At 45.6% G+C, this 16460-nt stretch overlaps 1 protein-coding gene and 1 pseudogene across 4 annotated transcripts in view; both read left to right on the top strand.

Moving 5' to 3' along the window:
- PIGL (phosphatidylinositol glycan anchor biosynthesis class L) overlaps positions 1-16460 on the top strand; it is a 121650-nt gene that overhangs the window by 89855 nt on the left and 15335 nt on the right. For 2 of the 4 annotated variants that reach the window (XM_027773697.1, XM_006153179.3), the window contains one exon: positions 4961-5706. The exons of 1 other annotated variant lie outside the window; for it this stretch is intronic. In XM_027773697.1, coding sequence (XP_027629498.1) covers positions 4961-5067 — 107 coding nt within the window. In that variant the 3' untranslated portion in view covers positions 5068-5706. Of the gene's footprint in view, positions 1-4465; positions 4935-4960; positions 5707-16460 lie in introns of those variants that run through there. One more of the 4 variants, XM_014589601.2, reaches the window with a different exon arrangement.
- LOC102487280 (dnaJ homolog subfamily B member 6-like) lies at positions 7049-7798 on the top strand (annotated as a pseudogene).

The raw sequence follows: 16460 nt of genomic DNA, 5'->3' as shown, positions 1-16460 counted from the left end.
TGGAATGTAACTGGTCCACAGGAGGGGTGGACGTTGTAGAATGTAACTGGTCCACAGGAGGGGGTGGATCTTATAGAATGTAACTGGTCCACAGGAGGGGTGGACGTTGTAGAATGTAACTGGTCCACAGGAGGGGTGGACCTTATGGAATGTAACTGGTCCACAGGAGGGGTGGACGTTGTAGAATGTAACTGGTCCACAGGAGGGGTGGACGTTGTAGAATGTAACTGGTCCACAGGAGGGGTGGACGTTGGAGCAGAGTGGGAGAAGCACTGTGAAATTCACCGCTGCTGCTGGGCGAGAACTGCAGTGCCAGCATGACAGTAGCAGGTGCCATTCATGCCTCCATAGTCGGCTCACAGCTCACAGGATTCAGCCCCGAGGTAGAGAACAAGATAGCACCAGCCAACAGCACTCGAGAAGCACGAGGTAACAACAGGAGAAGAGTGAGAGGGACAGAATTCCCCATGTTAGACGAGAGATACAGTCACTTCTCTCTGTTCCCCCCCCCCAGGGTTTTTGCTATAGGGCACGTGCACTTGCCAGACAGACAGAGACAGACAGAGAGACAGAAAGCGAGTAATCACCCCCAAGGGGGTATGGCCATGCTGCAATCCCTTCTCCTCCATTCTCCTCTTGGGATCTTGGGCACACATGCACACGTGCCTGGCGTGAGTTTAAGCCACTGGGTTCAGGATGCAAACTGTGATCGACTACGTGGGAGTCCAGCGACATAGCCATTATGCTAACTGCTGGTCCCTCTTTTCTTTTTCTTTAGTTTTTAAAATTTTTCATTACAAATTATTTTGCTATATTGGGACCAGCAGATGGTGTAATGGTGACATCACTGGACTCCCACGTAGTCAATCACATTTTTCATCCTGAACCCAGTGGCTTAAACTCACGCCAGGCACGTGTGCATGTGTGCCCAAGATCCCAAGAGGAGAATGGAGGAGAAGGGACTGTGGTGTGGCCATCCCCCTGGGGGGTGATTTCTCACTTTCTGTCTCTCTGGCAAGTGCGTGTGCCCTATAGCAAAAATCTCTCTCTAAAAAAAAAATTCTTTTCCTATAGGGGTGTGAGTGTGAGAGAACTCACCCTCCCTAGGGGGAATGCCCAAATCCTCTCAGGATTTTGGGCACTCACATGTGCATGATTTTCAAGCCTCCAGGTCTGGAACTTGAATCACCCAGTTGGCCATGTGGGATCCACACCTTAATGTCCACACCACTTGGCCCATTTTTGTTTCGTTTTGTTTTTCAAATAGAAGTTTCCTATATGAGAGAGACTTGACTTGGTAGGAGGGTTTTTCCATTAGTTGGTGTGGTGTACCCATGGAGCAGTTCCCTGTAACTTAAGAGCAGAGTTGGTGGTGAAAACTGCCAAGTGGGGTCCCTTCTATGCAGATGTTAGTTGGTCTTGTGGACTTCTGTCTGTCCGAGTCCTGAGTCAGACCCAGTCTCCTGGCTGAAATGGGTGGAGAGTTAAGTTGAGCCTGAAGTGTCGTTAGTACCTCGCCGACCTATGAAGCGTATTTAAGCTTTTCCATGTCTCTCCGGGCTTCTTGGCTACCTGTCCAAGCCGGAACTAGTCTCCCATGTACTAATTTGTAAGGACTTAATTTTATCTTTTATTTTGGAGCGATTCTGACTCTCAGCCATGCTACAGGAAGCAGGGATAGCCATGGGAAATAGGTCTCCTGGCATAACTTTACCAAGGTTCTTTTAAGAATTTGGTTAGGGCCATCAGGTGGCATGCAGGTTAAAGTGGCTGGATCGCACATGGCCAACTGCACAGTTTGAGTCCCAGACCCAATGGCTTGAAAAACATGCTGGGTACATGTGTGAGAGTACCCCAAATCCCAAAAGAATAGTGGAGAAAAAGGATTGCAGCATGGCCTTCTCCCCTCCCACCCCAGGAGGTGTGATTTCTCACTTTCTCTCTGCGATAAGCCCACACACACTATAGCAAAACTAAAAATAAATAAAACATACATCTTTAAAATCTTAAAAACAAAAAGTCGGAGTGGTTTATTCTAGCTTGCCTGACCACTGGGCCCTCCTGGCTATACATAGGTGCCATTTGATTCCCAGGCCTTGAGTATGGTCTTGGACCTGCAGGTAGCATGGTGGTTGGGATGCTGGACTCTTACATGGCTGCCTGGGGTTCGAGTCCTGGACCTGGCAGCTTGCTTTCTCACTTTCCCTCTTTTTCTCTCTGGTGAGTGCATGTGCCCTGTAGCAAAAGAAATAATAATAATAGTAATAATAAATAAACTTTTTTTTTTAGAGTATGACCCTTGCTGACAGAGGATATGAGTGCTGGTCCACTATCTCTCTGAATAGGCCAGGGCTGCTTAAGCCGGGGATGAGTTCCTTTAACAGTCCTCTAGCTACCTCGGATGCTGTTTTCTTGTGGGCAGCAAAGGTCCCTACCCAACTCGAGAAAGTGTCAGTTAATATTAGCAGATAGAGAAAGAAAAAATAAATTTAAAAAGTATTAGCAGATCCCAAATCATCTCTGTGGCTTTGGTCCTGACTGAGAAGTCTATTTGCCAGTTTGTTCCCTGCCACCAGCCTCCATTTTGAAGAGACTGCAGTATGGCCATCCCCCCAGGGGGCTATTTCTCATTTCCCCTCTCTGTCTCTCTCCAGCAAGCGCATGCGCCCCATGGCAAAAAAATCTAAAAAGAAATAAAAGGGGGGCCTCCTGGCCGAAGTAGATGCATGAATGGGCTTCCCTTAGGGCCTGTGGGGATACTGACTTTGGAAGGAGTTACCCACATGGGCTCTTCAGCCACCCTGCTGCTGCACCTTCTGCCTGATAATTTCTTTTTTTTAGAGATTTTTGCTATAGGGCGCATGAGTTTGCTGGAGAAACAGAGAGACAGAAAGCAAGAAATCACCCCTAGGGAATGACCATGCTGCAATCCCTTCTTCTCCATTCTTCTCTCAGGATTTTGTGCATTTTTCGGGGGTGGGGGGTGATTTCTCACTTTCTGTCTCTCCAGCAAGCACACGTGCCCTATAGTAAAAATTCTCTTAAAAAAGAACTATTTAATTTTGTTTATTATTATTGTTATTTTTAATTTGACCAGAGAAGGGCAGGAGAAGTGAGAAAGCAAACCACCAAGTCCAGAACTCGAGCCGCAGTCAGGCACCTTAACCACCACACCATCTGCCAGCCCCTGTAACTTGTTTTTACTGGCAAAGTGGAGGAGATCAAATGATAGAAGCCAGCGTTAGGAGCTTTAACTGAAAAGGCGTAGAAATTGCTATATCCCTTCTGAGAAGCATTATCGATACATGCCAGAATCTTCTCAGAAATTGTTCTGACTTTTTATATTCTTGGTACATTAAGGGAAAACAAACAAATTACAAAGCAGGAGAGAGACAGAGAGAGAGGGAAAGTAAGGAAGCACCTCCAGGGGGATGGCCATGCCACAATTCCTTCTCCTCCATTCTCTCGTGATTTTGGACAAGCACGCACACACGCCTGGCAAGTTTTTCAAGGTGCCGTGTCTGGGACTAGAACTGTGAAGTCAACCGTGTGGAATCCAGGTGCTTTAACCTCCACACCACCTACTGTCCCTAATGTTTTGCTTTTAAACTTTTTTTTTTTTTCAGGCTTTTGCCATAAAGCATATGTGCTTATTGGAGAGAAACACAGAAAGGCAGTGAGAGGGAAAGTGAGACATCACCCCCCAGGGGGTATGGCCACTTCGCTTTTGTCTTCCTGGGATTTGGGGGCATATAGGCACACATGCCTAGCGTGGGTCAAGTCACCAGGTCTGGGACTCGAATCCCATTTGGCCATGTGGAAGTCCAATGCTTTAACCACTATGCCACTTGCTGGCCCTGCTTTTAAACATTTTTATAATCATTTATTACTTATATAATTCAATACATTCATACCTACTCTATCTAGCTATCTATATAAGTTTTCCCCAAAACATTTCTCTCTCTCTCTCTCTCTGTGTGTGTGTGTGTGTGTTGTAATTTTCAAGCCTCTGGGTCCAGGACCCAGAGGGAGAGAATGAAGAGAGAAGGCACTCCCAACTGAGACAGCCCTCCCTCCTATAGTCACGGGGACTAAGTGCAGGCCACCCACTCCGAGTCTCAGCAGCCAGGATCATGGGCATGTATTTTCCCACGCCTAGGACTTACCCATGTGGGGCTAGTCATGCTACTTATGCGTCTACTGCCTCACCTCTAACCTAGTCACTTTTATTTCTAAAATTGTATTCTATGGAGGTGAACAAAGATGTCCCCAGAAACTCATGTACAGTAATTCACAGTGGCCAAAATAAGAGCTGTTCAGCAGTGAGTGGTCTAGCACTACGTAGCAGCCAAAGCATGGGTTTGAAGGATATGAAGAGAAATGCTGTGCTCCTAAAGAAGGGAAAAAAGTCCCCACGAGGTGGGAAACACCCCTGCCTGTGCGTTGCTCCCTTCCTTTTCCGCAGGGACTGGCCTTTCCGGGTGACCTAATTCGGAGAGGCCTGGGCAGTGTTGGAGCTCACCCCCACGACACATCCCTGTCCGAGCTGTACGTGTGCGGCTGGAGCAAAGTGAAGAAAGTAGACTCTGGGTTCCCGTCTCAGCTCTACCAGCTACTTGAGATCGATGAGTTTCTTCATCTACTTATTTAAAATAAAATTTTAAAACAGTGCCTAAGTCACAGGGTTGTTAAAGTCAAGACACTGCACGGTGTTGACTGTCCTGCAGCTTCCTGGCATCCAGCTCCCCTTAGCACCATCTGCTGTAGTCCCAGGGTGCAGGTGGAGACTGGCAGGGATGGTGACTGGAGGCCAGTCCAGTGAGGGGCATGGATTACGGGAAGAAGCTAGTAAGGCTGTTGCAGGGGAGGCAGGAGTGTCAGGAAGGACCCCAGGCGAGGAGGCCTGAGGTGACAAAACCGTGCCAGTGCAATCCCCTAACGGGTCCTCTGATTCTTCTAGAGAGCCATGTCCTGCCACCGCAGCCAGCTGCTCTGGTTCCGCCGCCTCTACGTCCTCTTCTCCCGGTACATGAGGATCAACTCGCTGCACTTCCTCTGAAGCCTTGAAGAGGCTTCAGATCCAAAGAACAGAGGGGGAAAGAGACCAGAAAGCCCAGGGAGCCAGGCCTAGAGCTGGCTAATGTGCTCTGCAGGTGGGTGGCCTGGTGGGCTGCAGGCTGTCCACACACAGCCTTTTCCTCTGGGAAAATACACACACACAACTGTCCAAACCAACCAGCCCAGGCCAGCCAGTGGCATGTGGTTAAGGCAGCTGGATCACACATGGATCACACATGGCTGACTGTGCAGTTTAAGTCCCAGACCTGGCAGCTTGAAGAACACGTAGGCATCCATGCCCAAAAATATCCCGAGGGAAAAATGGAGAAGAGACTACAGCATGATCATTCCCCCTGGGGGTGCTTTCTCACCTCTCTCTCACTGTCTCTCTCTGGTGAGTGCACGTGCTCTATAGCAAATTTAATTAATTAATTAATTAATTAAAGCAAAACAAAAACAACCAAAGGATAGTAGTAACAGCCACCCTGCTAGCCTCTCAAGTTCTTGAAGGGAACAGTTTGTGTAAAGACAAAGTCCATGAAGACACCTGGCGCCAAGCCTAGGCAGGCTGCTGTTACATTAGCATAAATGAACTTAACAACGCTCCAGTAACAATGCTTCAGTAACGATGCTCTAGTAACAGCGCTCCAGTAACAGCGCTCCAGTAACAGTGCTTCAAAAATAGTGCTCCAGTAACAATGTTCCAGTAACAGTGCTCCAGTAACAGTGCTTCAGTACCAGCGCTCCAGTTATGGTGCTCCAGTTATGATGCTCCAGAAACACTGGCAGATGTCATCTTTACATTGTTTCCAAAGCGGGCTCATCGCACACCCACACCCACACACAGTGCAACAGTCTGGACTGTTAGTTCCACAATGACTCCTTTGATTTTTCTTTTCTTTGTGGCCTATTTATCTGAGCCTGCATCTGGGGAAGAAAACTGACCATTTAACATGGCAGGCATTGACCAGAGCATTGAGAACAGCTCTGAGGGGCTCAGTAGTACCCAGAGATGTTGCCGTGGGCTCTGCCTCAGGGAGTTACAGTCAGTCACCTGGACTCGGTGCTCAGCCTTTGGGGAGAGGTAGGAAACGGGAAGAGAAATCTGGAACTTTTTTTAACTCTCAAGAGCCTGATGTCTTAAGACATCAAGGACGGGACGAAAGCTGGGAAGGACTGAGTCTGGCTCCCGGTGCAGGCAGTGGCCTGAGGAGGGGCGCTCAGTGAGGAGCCCTGCCGTTGATGCCGTTGTGACCAGCAGCGGAACCACCAGCAAGGAGGTGCCAGGCCCTTCTCAGCCTCAGTTCTCTCATCTGAAAACCCGGGGACAGTGATGGTCCCGACCTCGGACCTAAAGGGTGGAGTGCGAAGATAAAGTGTGTCCAGCAACTGTTTGTGAGAAAAATGTCTCCGCATACATGTGTCCACATACACGTGTGTTCACATGCATGTGTGTAAACACAGAGAACAGTCTGCTAATAGAGCTTGTCTCTGGAGAAGAAAATTGGGTGAGAGAAGAGGAGTGGCTCCCTTTAATACCTTTTCGATTTTATACCACGTGCCTGTGTTACCTATTCAAAACCAGCTTTAAATCTTAGAGGTTCAAGAGATACACATGAGGAAAGCGCGAGGTGCCGCCGCTGCCACCAGCGCCGCCAAGGAGCCCGGGGCCACGCCGCCCCTCCTGCCCCTCCACGTCCTCGGCCACTCCCACGGCCTGGTAAACACGGTAGGCGGCAGTGAGCTCTGGGCGTGCAGATGTGCCTGCCCCAGGACGTGAAGAAGGGATACCAGCAGTTAGCATAATGGCTATGTCACTGAACTCCCATGTAGATGACCGCAGTTCGAGTCCCGGACCAGGTACCTTAAACTCACATGTGCGTGCATACCCAAGATCCCGAGAGGAGAATGGAGGAGAAGGGATTATGGTGTGGCCATCCCCCCTGGGGGGTTATTTCTTGTTTTCTGTCTCTCTGTCTCTGTCTTTCTGGCAAGCGCACGTGCCGTATAGCAAAAACCTCTCAAAAAAATAAAAATGAAGAAAAAAGAAAGAAAATTATTAAAGAAGGCATACCAGAAACTGGCATTGAAGTGGCGCCCAGAGAACAAGGAAGAGGTGAAGAGGAAATGCAAACAAGTGGCCGAGGTGTGGGAGGTGTTATCAGACACTAAAAGCAGGACCTCTGTGACAGACATGCAAGGAAGGACTGCATGGCGAAGGCGGTGGAGGTCACTCTGGTGGCCCCTTCGAGTGTGGCCTCACGTTCCATAACCCAGATGATGTCTTCCGGGAATTCTGTGGTGATGGGACCCATTTTCATTCGACTTCTTCGAAGACCCACTTGAGGACTTCTTTGGGAATCGCAGGGGACCTCGAGGAAGCAGAAGCAGGGCCACGGGGTCGTTTTTCTCCGCCTTCGGTGGGTTCCCGTCTTTAGATACAGGGTTTACTTCAGGTCACTAGGTCAGGGGCCTCACTGCTCTCTCTCCCACGTCATTTGGTGGTAGTGGGATGGGCAACTTCAAATCTGTATCAACTTCTACCAAGATAGTCAACGGCAGGAAAGTCACCACCGAGAGAATCGTCCAGATGGTCAAGGAAGGGTGGAAGTGGAAGAAGCTGGCCAGCTGGAGTCCCTGACGGTAAATGTGAGGAGCAGCTGCTGAGCTTGGGTAACAGGTAACTCCATGCTGGCCGCTAGCAGGCGGTCACTGTCGCAGCAGCCTGTGCCGAGGGACAGGGACATAACAAGATTTTTTTTTTTTTTTTTTTTGCTACAGGGCATGTGCGCTCGCCAGACAGAGAGAAACAGAGAGATAAAAAACAAGAAATCACCCCCCAGGGGGGATGGCCACACCAAAATCCCTTCTTGGGCATGCACGCACACGTGCCCGCTGTGAGTTTAAGCCACCGAGTCTGGGACTCGAACCCCGGTCAACTACATGGGAATCCAGTGACATAGCCATTACGCTAACTGCTGGTCCCACAGGAACAGTTTTTGAAGATTTCAAACGAACTCGACTTTCAGTATAATTGTACTTAAAGTATTTATAAGCAGCTCATCGGAGCCCTTGTTTGTTAGAGACTTTTTAGGTTTGTTGGGACCACATCATCATAGGACCACTTTTTTGTCTTTGAAATTGCTGTAAACCTCTGTATGCTCTTTGCTTTTTATTAAACGTCATCCAGGTGAGCCATGACTCTAGTGTGTAGGACGAGACTGTAACTAACACCAGCGTGGATCTGCTTTCCATTGTGTTTGAAATGTGCACTGAGCAGTGTCAGCCTGCGAGGAGGGCGTCATTGCCAGGGCTTGTGTCCAGCGGCTTCCTTGTGCACGTGGGCACATGCTGGCGTGCAAAGGCTGGGGATGGGTTATGGCATGTGGACCTTGTTGGGGTGCCTGTCTCTGCCGCAGAAATAACTCAGTGTTTTCAATATTTAGTAGTGACAGACTTACTGCATTAGTGGTAATACATTTCTGGCTTAATATAAATTAAGGATGTTTTCTAGTTGTGCATGAATGCTGGAGCTTAGTAAGTTTTGACAATTATTTAAATGCGTACTGTTAAGCTTAGGTTTAAAACATAAAGCTGGGTAACTGGGTCTTTGTCATTTGCTTTAAAAAAATGCAAATGTGTTGGATGCAAAAAAGAAAAGAGAAAGATACATAAAACTGTCTATAGTAGTTCTAGGAGATGAGATTTGACACTTATTTTCTGTTTCTTTACTTTTGTTTTATTGGACATTCCAGCTTTTTTTCTTACTAAATTAAGTCAGTCTAGGAGGAAAATTAGAAATAAACATTCAATTTTGTTTACTGAATACCTGTCTGAAATTGCTTAAGGGTGCCCCACCCCCACCCCCACCCCTCTGGGTCTCGGACAGCCAGGAAGCATGAGCATACCGGGAGGGCCCAGAGGCTGCAGGCAAAACTCAGCCGCTAAGGGCACAGGCCAGAACTTCACGGTTCCTCAAAGGAACATGGGGAAAAGAGTGGGGCCCCCTGGTGGTGCTGCTGAAACACTACACTATGCGAGACTGAACCCACACTGGAAGGTCCCTGGTTTGTGTCCAGCGGCTTCCTTGTGCATGTGGGCACATGCTGGCGTGCAAAGGCTGGGGGTGGGTTATGGCATGTGGACCTTGTTGGGGTGCCTGTCTCTGTCTCATGGAAAAAAACAAACATTTAAGAGAAAGAAAGAAAGAGATAAACACTCCCCCCACCAACACACACACACACACACACACACACACACACACACACACACAGTATATTCTCAGTTAAACAAGAATCCCCCTGGAGAGGGGCTGTATCCACTTGCTCATGGTCTTAGGAGGGCCAGCTGGGTGAGGGTGGCAGTGCTCAGGTAGGAGGATCACCCATGGAAGAGACACCTCTAGACAATCCTGGCCCAGAAGAGCAAAAACCACAGGTGTCCTACCACTAAGCCAATGGCCAAGACTCAGGAATCCTGACCCAGTATGGAAACACAGAAACCAAGGGCAACCAGACACGACACTAAAGGGGGACCCCTCACCTGAGGAGGCTTGTGGGGGAGATCCATTATCAGGAGAAGGTAGATTGAGCAGTTAACAGAAGAGACTATCAGAAATGATAATGAGGGGCCCAGCAGGTGGCATAATGGTTGAGGTGCTGGACTCACATAGTCGACCACGTTTCAAGACCTAGTGACTTGAAAATATGCTGAGCACGTGTGCGTGCATGTCCAAAACCCCAGGAGGAGAATGGAGAAGGGACTGTGGCATGGCCATTCCCCCTGGAGGGTGATTTCTTGCTTTCTGTCTCACTTTGTCCCTCTCTCCAGTGAGCACATGTGTCCTATGGCAAAAAAAAAAAAAATTTTTTTTAGATTGATTAATCAAAAACAAAATAACAACAACAACAAAAAAAAATGAGGGGTCTAGCTGATGACATGGTAGTCCAAGTGGTTTGCATATCATGTGACAGACTGTGTGGTTTGAGCCCTGGACCTACTAACTTGAAACACACACCAGGAGAGTATATGTGTGCACCCAAAATCTCGAAAGAAGGGAGAAACGGAGGAAAAGGGATTGTGGAGTTACATTTCCCGTGTGTGTGTGTGTGTGGGGGGGTGTTTTCTCACGTTCCCTCCTTACCTCTGGCAAGCACATACACCCTCTAACAAATTAAAATAAATAAACAATTACAAAAATAAAAACAACAGGAGTCAGCAGGGGGTGTAGTGGTTGGAGCGATGGATTCTCATATGGCCAACCTGCAGTTCAAATCCCACACCTGGCAGCTTGCATTTTCATTTTTCCTCTCTCTCTCTTTGGTGAATTAAAAATAATAATAATGATAAATTAAATAAATAATTAAAAAAATAAAAACAACAAATAATAATGAGGGGGCCAGTCAGTGGTATGGTGGTTAAGAGAGCCGAATCCCAAATGGCCAACTGTGTGGTTCAAGTCCTGGACTCAGTTGCTAAACAAATGTATGCCAACATGTCCAAAAGGAGGGGGAAATGGGGGAGAAGGGGTTAAGGCATGACCATGCCCTTGGTGGGGGGATAGTGCTTTCTCTCTCCTACTTTTTCTCTCTGGAGAGGGCACATGCCCTCTGACAAATTAAAATCTAAAACAGGAGCCAGCAGGTGGCGTGGTGGTTAAGGGTACTGGACTCCCACCTGGCTGATCACAGTTTGAGTCCCGGACCTGGCAGCTTGCCTTCTCTCTTTCTCTCTCTCCCTCTGTCCCTCTCTAGTCAAATTAAAATAAATACATAATGTTAAATAATTCTTAAAAAAATTTTTTTAAATCCTACAATAATAGGATCAGCAGATGGTGTAATGGTTATGTCACTGGACTCCCACATGGCCAACCGCAGTTCAAGTCCCAAACCTGGAGGCTTGAAAACACGCTGGGCACATGTGTGTGCATGCCCAAAATCCCGAGAGGAGAATGGAGAAGAAGGGATTGCAGCGTGGCCATCTCCGTGAGGGATGATTTCTTGCTTTCTGTCTCTCTCTCTCTGGTGAGTATGTGTGGCCTATAGCAAAAACCTCTCCAAAAACAACAAAGCGGCCAGCAGGTGGCGTGGTGGTTAAGGCACTGGACTCCCATGTGGCCAACCTTGGTTTGAGTGCTGGACCTGGAAGCTTTCGTTATTTTTTTTTTAAGCTTGCTTTCTCACCCTCCTCCCCACCACCCCCATCTCTCTGGTGAGTTCACACACCCTACAGCAAATTTTCAAAATTAATAATAATAATAAATAAAACATTAAAACAACAGCAACAAAAGCTCAGGCACTGGCCCAGACAAAAAAAGCATGCTTCACAGCAGTGGCAAAATCAGTAATTTGGAATATCAAGAAGGTATAGCTCAGAACAAAGAGGGAAAGAAGATAGGAGAGGGAGTTGAAAGTACATCCAGGAGGGGCCAGCAGGTGGCATAGCAGTTACGTAGCAGGACTCCCATATGGCAAATCCTGGTTTGAGTCCTAGACCCAGCAACTTGAACACTGGGAGGACCAGTAGGTGGTACAACGGTTAAGGTGGCGAGCTCCCACATGGCCAACTATGGTTCGAGTCCCAGACCTGGTGGTTTGCTTGTTCGGTTTCCTCCTTTCTCTGGTCAAATTAAATAATAAACAAATAAATCTTTACCAAAAAAAAAAAAAAAAACAACCTCACACTGGCACACTGGGCACATGTTGCATGCATGCTCCAAATCCTGAGAGGAAGGTTGGAGGGGACGGGATTGTGGCATGGCCATCCTCCCTGGGGAGTGATTTCTCACTTTCCCTCTCTTTCTCTCTGTCTCTATCTAGCAAGTGCTCACGCTCTATAACAAAAACCAAAACTAAAACTAAAAAGAAGAAAGGGGGATGGCTGGCAGGTAGCATGGTGGTTAAGGGTGCTGGACTCCATGCCGACCACAGATCGAGTCCTGGACCTGGCAGCTTTCTTTATTTTTAAAAATTTTATTTATTTATAGTCATTCACTGTACATTAATACAGAATACAAAATGAAAATTTCCATCCAGTATACAGTGTATATTGGCTCAATTAAGGATATTACCATATATGTTATCAACAAATAACTTTATATTTCTTGTTTCCTATATATTTTGCTTCCCCCACCCTTGATTCCCTACCTCCCACCTTCTGCCAATTTCCCCCCTTCTCCCACACTGTCTCTGGTATGTACAGTTGTTATCCATGCCTTTTTTTTTTTTTTTCACATTTTAGAGAGGTTTTCGCTATAGGGCGCGTGCGCTCGCCAGACAGACAGAGAGAGACATAGAGACAGAAAGCGAGAAATCACCCCCCAAGGGATGGTCACGCCACAATCCCTTCTCCTCCATTCTCCTCTCGGGATCTTGGGCACACACGCACACGCGTCCGGCGTGAGTTTTAAGCCACCGGGTCCGGGACGCGAACTGCGGTCGACTACGTGGGAGTCCAGTGACATAGCCATTACACTAACTGCTGGTTCCCTTCACATTTTATTAATTCACTAAAGATCTTAATTAACTTAAAGACTTTCAATAGCAAGCACAGCTGATATATACATATTTATGAATGCATGTCTGACTTTAGGCATAAACCTCAGTGAGTAAAGTGAATATACTATAAAGTAGCACCCCATTGGGGCTATATAGCTTACTTCAGTCATTAAATAGGTATTAATAGGTATTTCTAATGCATTTTTAATTTTAAAAAGTTTTAGTTTTAATAGATCAAAATAAAAAAATGTTAAATTTGCTTAAAACTTAAAGTCAGGGGCCGGCAGGTGGCGTGGTAGTTAAGGATGCTGGACTCCCACATGGCCAACCACGGTTCAAGTCCTGGACCTGGAGGCTTGCTCTCTCAGTTTTACATATAAGGCAGAGGCAAAGACTGGACATGAAATACACTTTTGGAAAGAACACTTATGCAAAAACTTGGCTTGACGCTTTTTGGGTCTTTCCATGAAAACATAAAGAAATCACTGATTTTTGTTTGGATTTCCAAAATGTTAATGAAGGGGATATTGCATTTTTTTTCAATTCTAAAATATAGTTAATTTTAATTGACTATTAGTACCTTTGGAGTTCCTATTCTCACATAGACATATAAAGATTATGTTTACTTGGGAACCAGCACGTGGCGTTGTGGTTAAGGTGCTGCACATTCCCACATGGCTGACCAGGGTTCGAGTCCTGATTCTGGTGGCTTGCTTTCTCAATTCCTCTCTCTCTCACTCTCACCCTCTGTCTCTCTCTGGTCAAATTAAGGGAAAAAAAAAAAAAGAATGAATAAATAAAATAAATAATTATTTTAAAACTCAGTAATGTTTTAGTCTAAAGTAAAAACAAAAAAGTTCTTTTTCACTAGTTCAGACTCATGTAATCTGTCTTCTATTAAATTTGCAGTGTTACTGTGGTCTGATCTTTTCACTTAAACTTTGGAAGTTAACCTCCAACTCTGGACTTGTCCCTACCATTAGGCTGACCATTCTCTTGGTTGTTTCTTTCTTTTTTTCTTTTTTTTTCTGAGAGATTTTTGCTATAGGGCATGTGCGCTCACCAGAAAGAGAGAGACAGAGAGACAGAAAGCGAGAAATCACCCCCCAGGGGGATGGTCACGCCACACTCCCTTCTCCTTCATTCTCCTCTTGGGACCCTGGGCACACACGCCTGTCATGAGTTTAAGCCACTAGGTCCGGTACTCAAACCGAGGTCGACTACGTGAAAATCCAGCGACATAGCCATTACGCCAACTGCTGGTCCCATCTCTTGGTTGTTTCTTCTATTCTTATTTCTGTGTGTCCCACTTTAGTTTTCCTGGTATAGCACTCCCTTCAGTACTTCTTGGAGAGGTGGTCTGGTGTTAGTACATTCTTTCAGGTTTTGTTTATCTGAGAATGTTTCTTATCTTTTTTTCCTATATGAAAGATAATCTTGCCACATATAGTATCCTAGGTTGAAATTGTTTTTCACTTAACACTTTGAATATATTTTCCCATTCTTTTCTTTTTGCATCGTTTCTGATGAGAGATCTAACATTAACCTTATGGGGTATCCTTTGAAAGTAACTTGCCGTTTCTCTCTTGCCAATTTTAGTATCTGGTCCCTGTGGTTTTGGTCAATCTGGCTATGATGTGCCTTGGGGAAGATCTTCTTGGGTCGATTCTATGGTCCTTTGTATTTCTTGGGTCTGGATATTTGAGTGCCTCTGTAGGTTTGAAAAGTTTTCTTCCAGGATTTCATGGAATATATTATCAATGACCTGATTAGTTTCTTTACCTTCTGGGATACCAATGGTCTAGATGTTTGGGCGTTTAATGGTATCCAGTAACTTTACTTGTATGTTATTCTCATTTTTGGGGGTCATTTTTTCAATCTTTTTGGTGAATCTTTCTAGGTCAGAGGGTCTATCTTCTACATCTGAGAGTCAGTCTTCTGCACGATCTAATCTGCTTTTTATATTTTCAACGGAAGTTTTGATTTTCTGTATTACAGCCTTCATCTCTAACAATTCTGTTTGATTCTTTTTTATGGTGTATATTTCCACTTTCAAATCATGAAAGAACTTCCTCACCTCCTGTAACTCAGTGTCTCTTTTCTCCTACCTCTTCTGGAGTTCATTGTCTCTATCCTCTTGCATCTCTGTTAACCTTGTCACTATGAATAATTTTTTAAACAAATTTTTAGAGGTTTTTGCTATAGGGTGCGTGCGCTCGCCAGAGAGACAGAGAGAGGCGAGAAATCACCCCCCAGGGGGATGGCCACGCCGCAATCCCTTCTCCTCCGTTCTCCTCTTGGGATCTTGGGCACGCACGCACACACGCCCGGCGTGAGTTTAAGCCACCAGGTCCGGGACTCAAACCGCAGTCGACTACGTGGGAGTCCAGCGACATAACCATTAGGCTAACTGCTGGTCCCAAGAAATTTTTTTTTTCCACAAAATGAAAAACGCGCAGCTGCTAGCACACAGTGCAAATGGGGCTGCTCGGAACTCAAACTGGCTGCTGATTGACTTATCCTAGGGGGAGAAAGGTAAGAATTAGAAAGACAAAAGAGCAGCAGAGAGCTAAGTTTAAAAATTAAAAAAATAAAAATAGAGAGAGATGGAAAGAGACAGATGAATAAGTAGGGTGCTCTAACCTGGCTCCTGGCTAGGCTGGGGAGCAGGAGGGGGATGTCTGGGCAGAGGGTCTTTGGTGATCAAAATCCTCAGCTTGCTTTCTCACTTTCTCTCTCTCTGTGTCTCTCTGTCTCTCTCTCTCTCACATACACACATACATACATTCTGTCCCTCTCTGGCCAAATTAAAATAAATAAATAAATAAATAAAGTTAAGTTTACAAAATTAATAAAATCAGATTGCAGTTACTTGAAAAAAATATGAACAGGCTAAATTCCTTACCAAAACAAGCTATCAAATGGAGTTAGAAACAAAATCTAAGTACATCAAAAATAACAAAGACTAAAGTATTAGAAAAGGCAGCATTGCATACCATACAGCAGGAGAACAAAACGGAAGAGCAGCACTGTAGATCCAGGCCAGGCCAAAAGTGACATCAAAAAGCATAATCGGGACCAACATAGCTATTTTGGAAAGATAACAGGTTCGCCCCATGAGAAAATCCACACCCAACATCACAGCAGCGGGTACATGAAACAAGTCCTCCCAGAAATACAAGATCTTTATAAAAAAAAAAAAAAAAAAAACACAATAGGAGGAAGACGCTTTTAGATTCTTCCAGAATTTTGACAAATCGAGTTAGCAAAAAGCAAAAACAGTATTTGAATAGTCAATATTTACTTCTTACATAATGGAACACTTCATCAAAACATCATTTATTGACCACAGAGAAATCTTCAATAAATTTCCTAACCTAGAGATTTTGCAGGCCACTTCTTTGATCATTATCATATAACATGCAAATAAATAATAAAATTACAAAATGGGGATGTGGAAAAACCCTACTTAGAAATTGAGGAACTCTGATTTCCGCCCTTTTGTCTTTCTGAGTAGCACCATGGCGGTTGGCAAGAATAAGCACCTTACGAAAGGCTGCAAAAAGGGAGCCAAGAAGAAAGTGGTTGATCCATTTTCTAAAAAAAATTGGTATGACATGTAAGAACATGCTATTCAACATAAGAAATATTGGGAAGACACTGGTTACCAGGACTCAAGGAACCAACATTGCATCCAAGGGCCTTAAGGGCCGTGCGTTTGAAGTGAGCCTTGCAGATCTGCAGAATGACAAAGTCGCATTTAGGAAATTCAAGCTAATTACTGTGGCAAGCACTGCATACGGAAGCCATCTTGAGCTATCCGCCATCTTGAGCTATCCACCATCTTGGAAACCATTAGGCTTCACTTCCTCACTGAGCAAACCGTCTCTCAGAAATCATGTGACC

The sequence above is a fragment of the Tupaia chinensis genome, unplaced genomic scaffold, assembly GCF_000334495.1.
Source record: "Tupaia chinensis unplaced genomic scaffold, TupChi_1.0 Scaffold000365_1, whole genome shotgun sequence".
Classification (NCBI taxonomy): Eukaryota; Metazoa; Chordata; class Mammalia; order Scandentia; family Tupaiidae; genus Tupaia; species Tupaia belangeri.
This window is presented reverse-complemented; position numbering and strand designations above follow the sequence as displayed.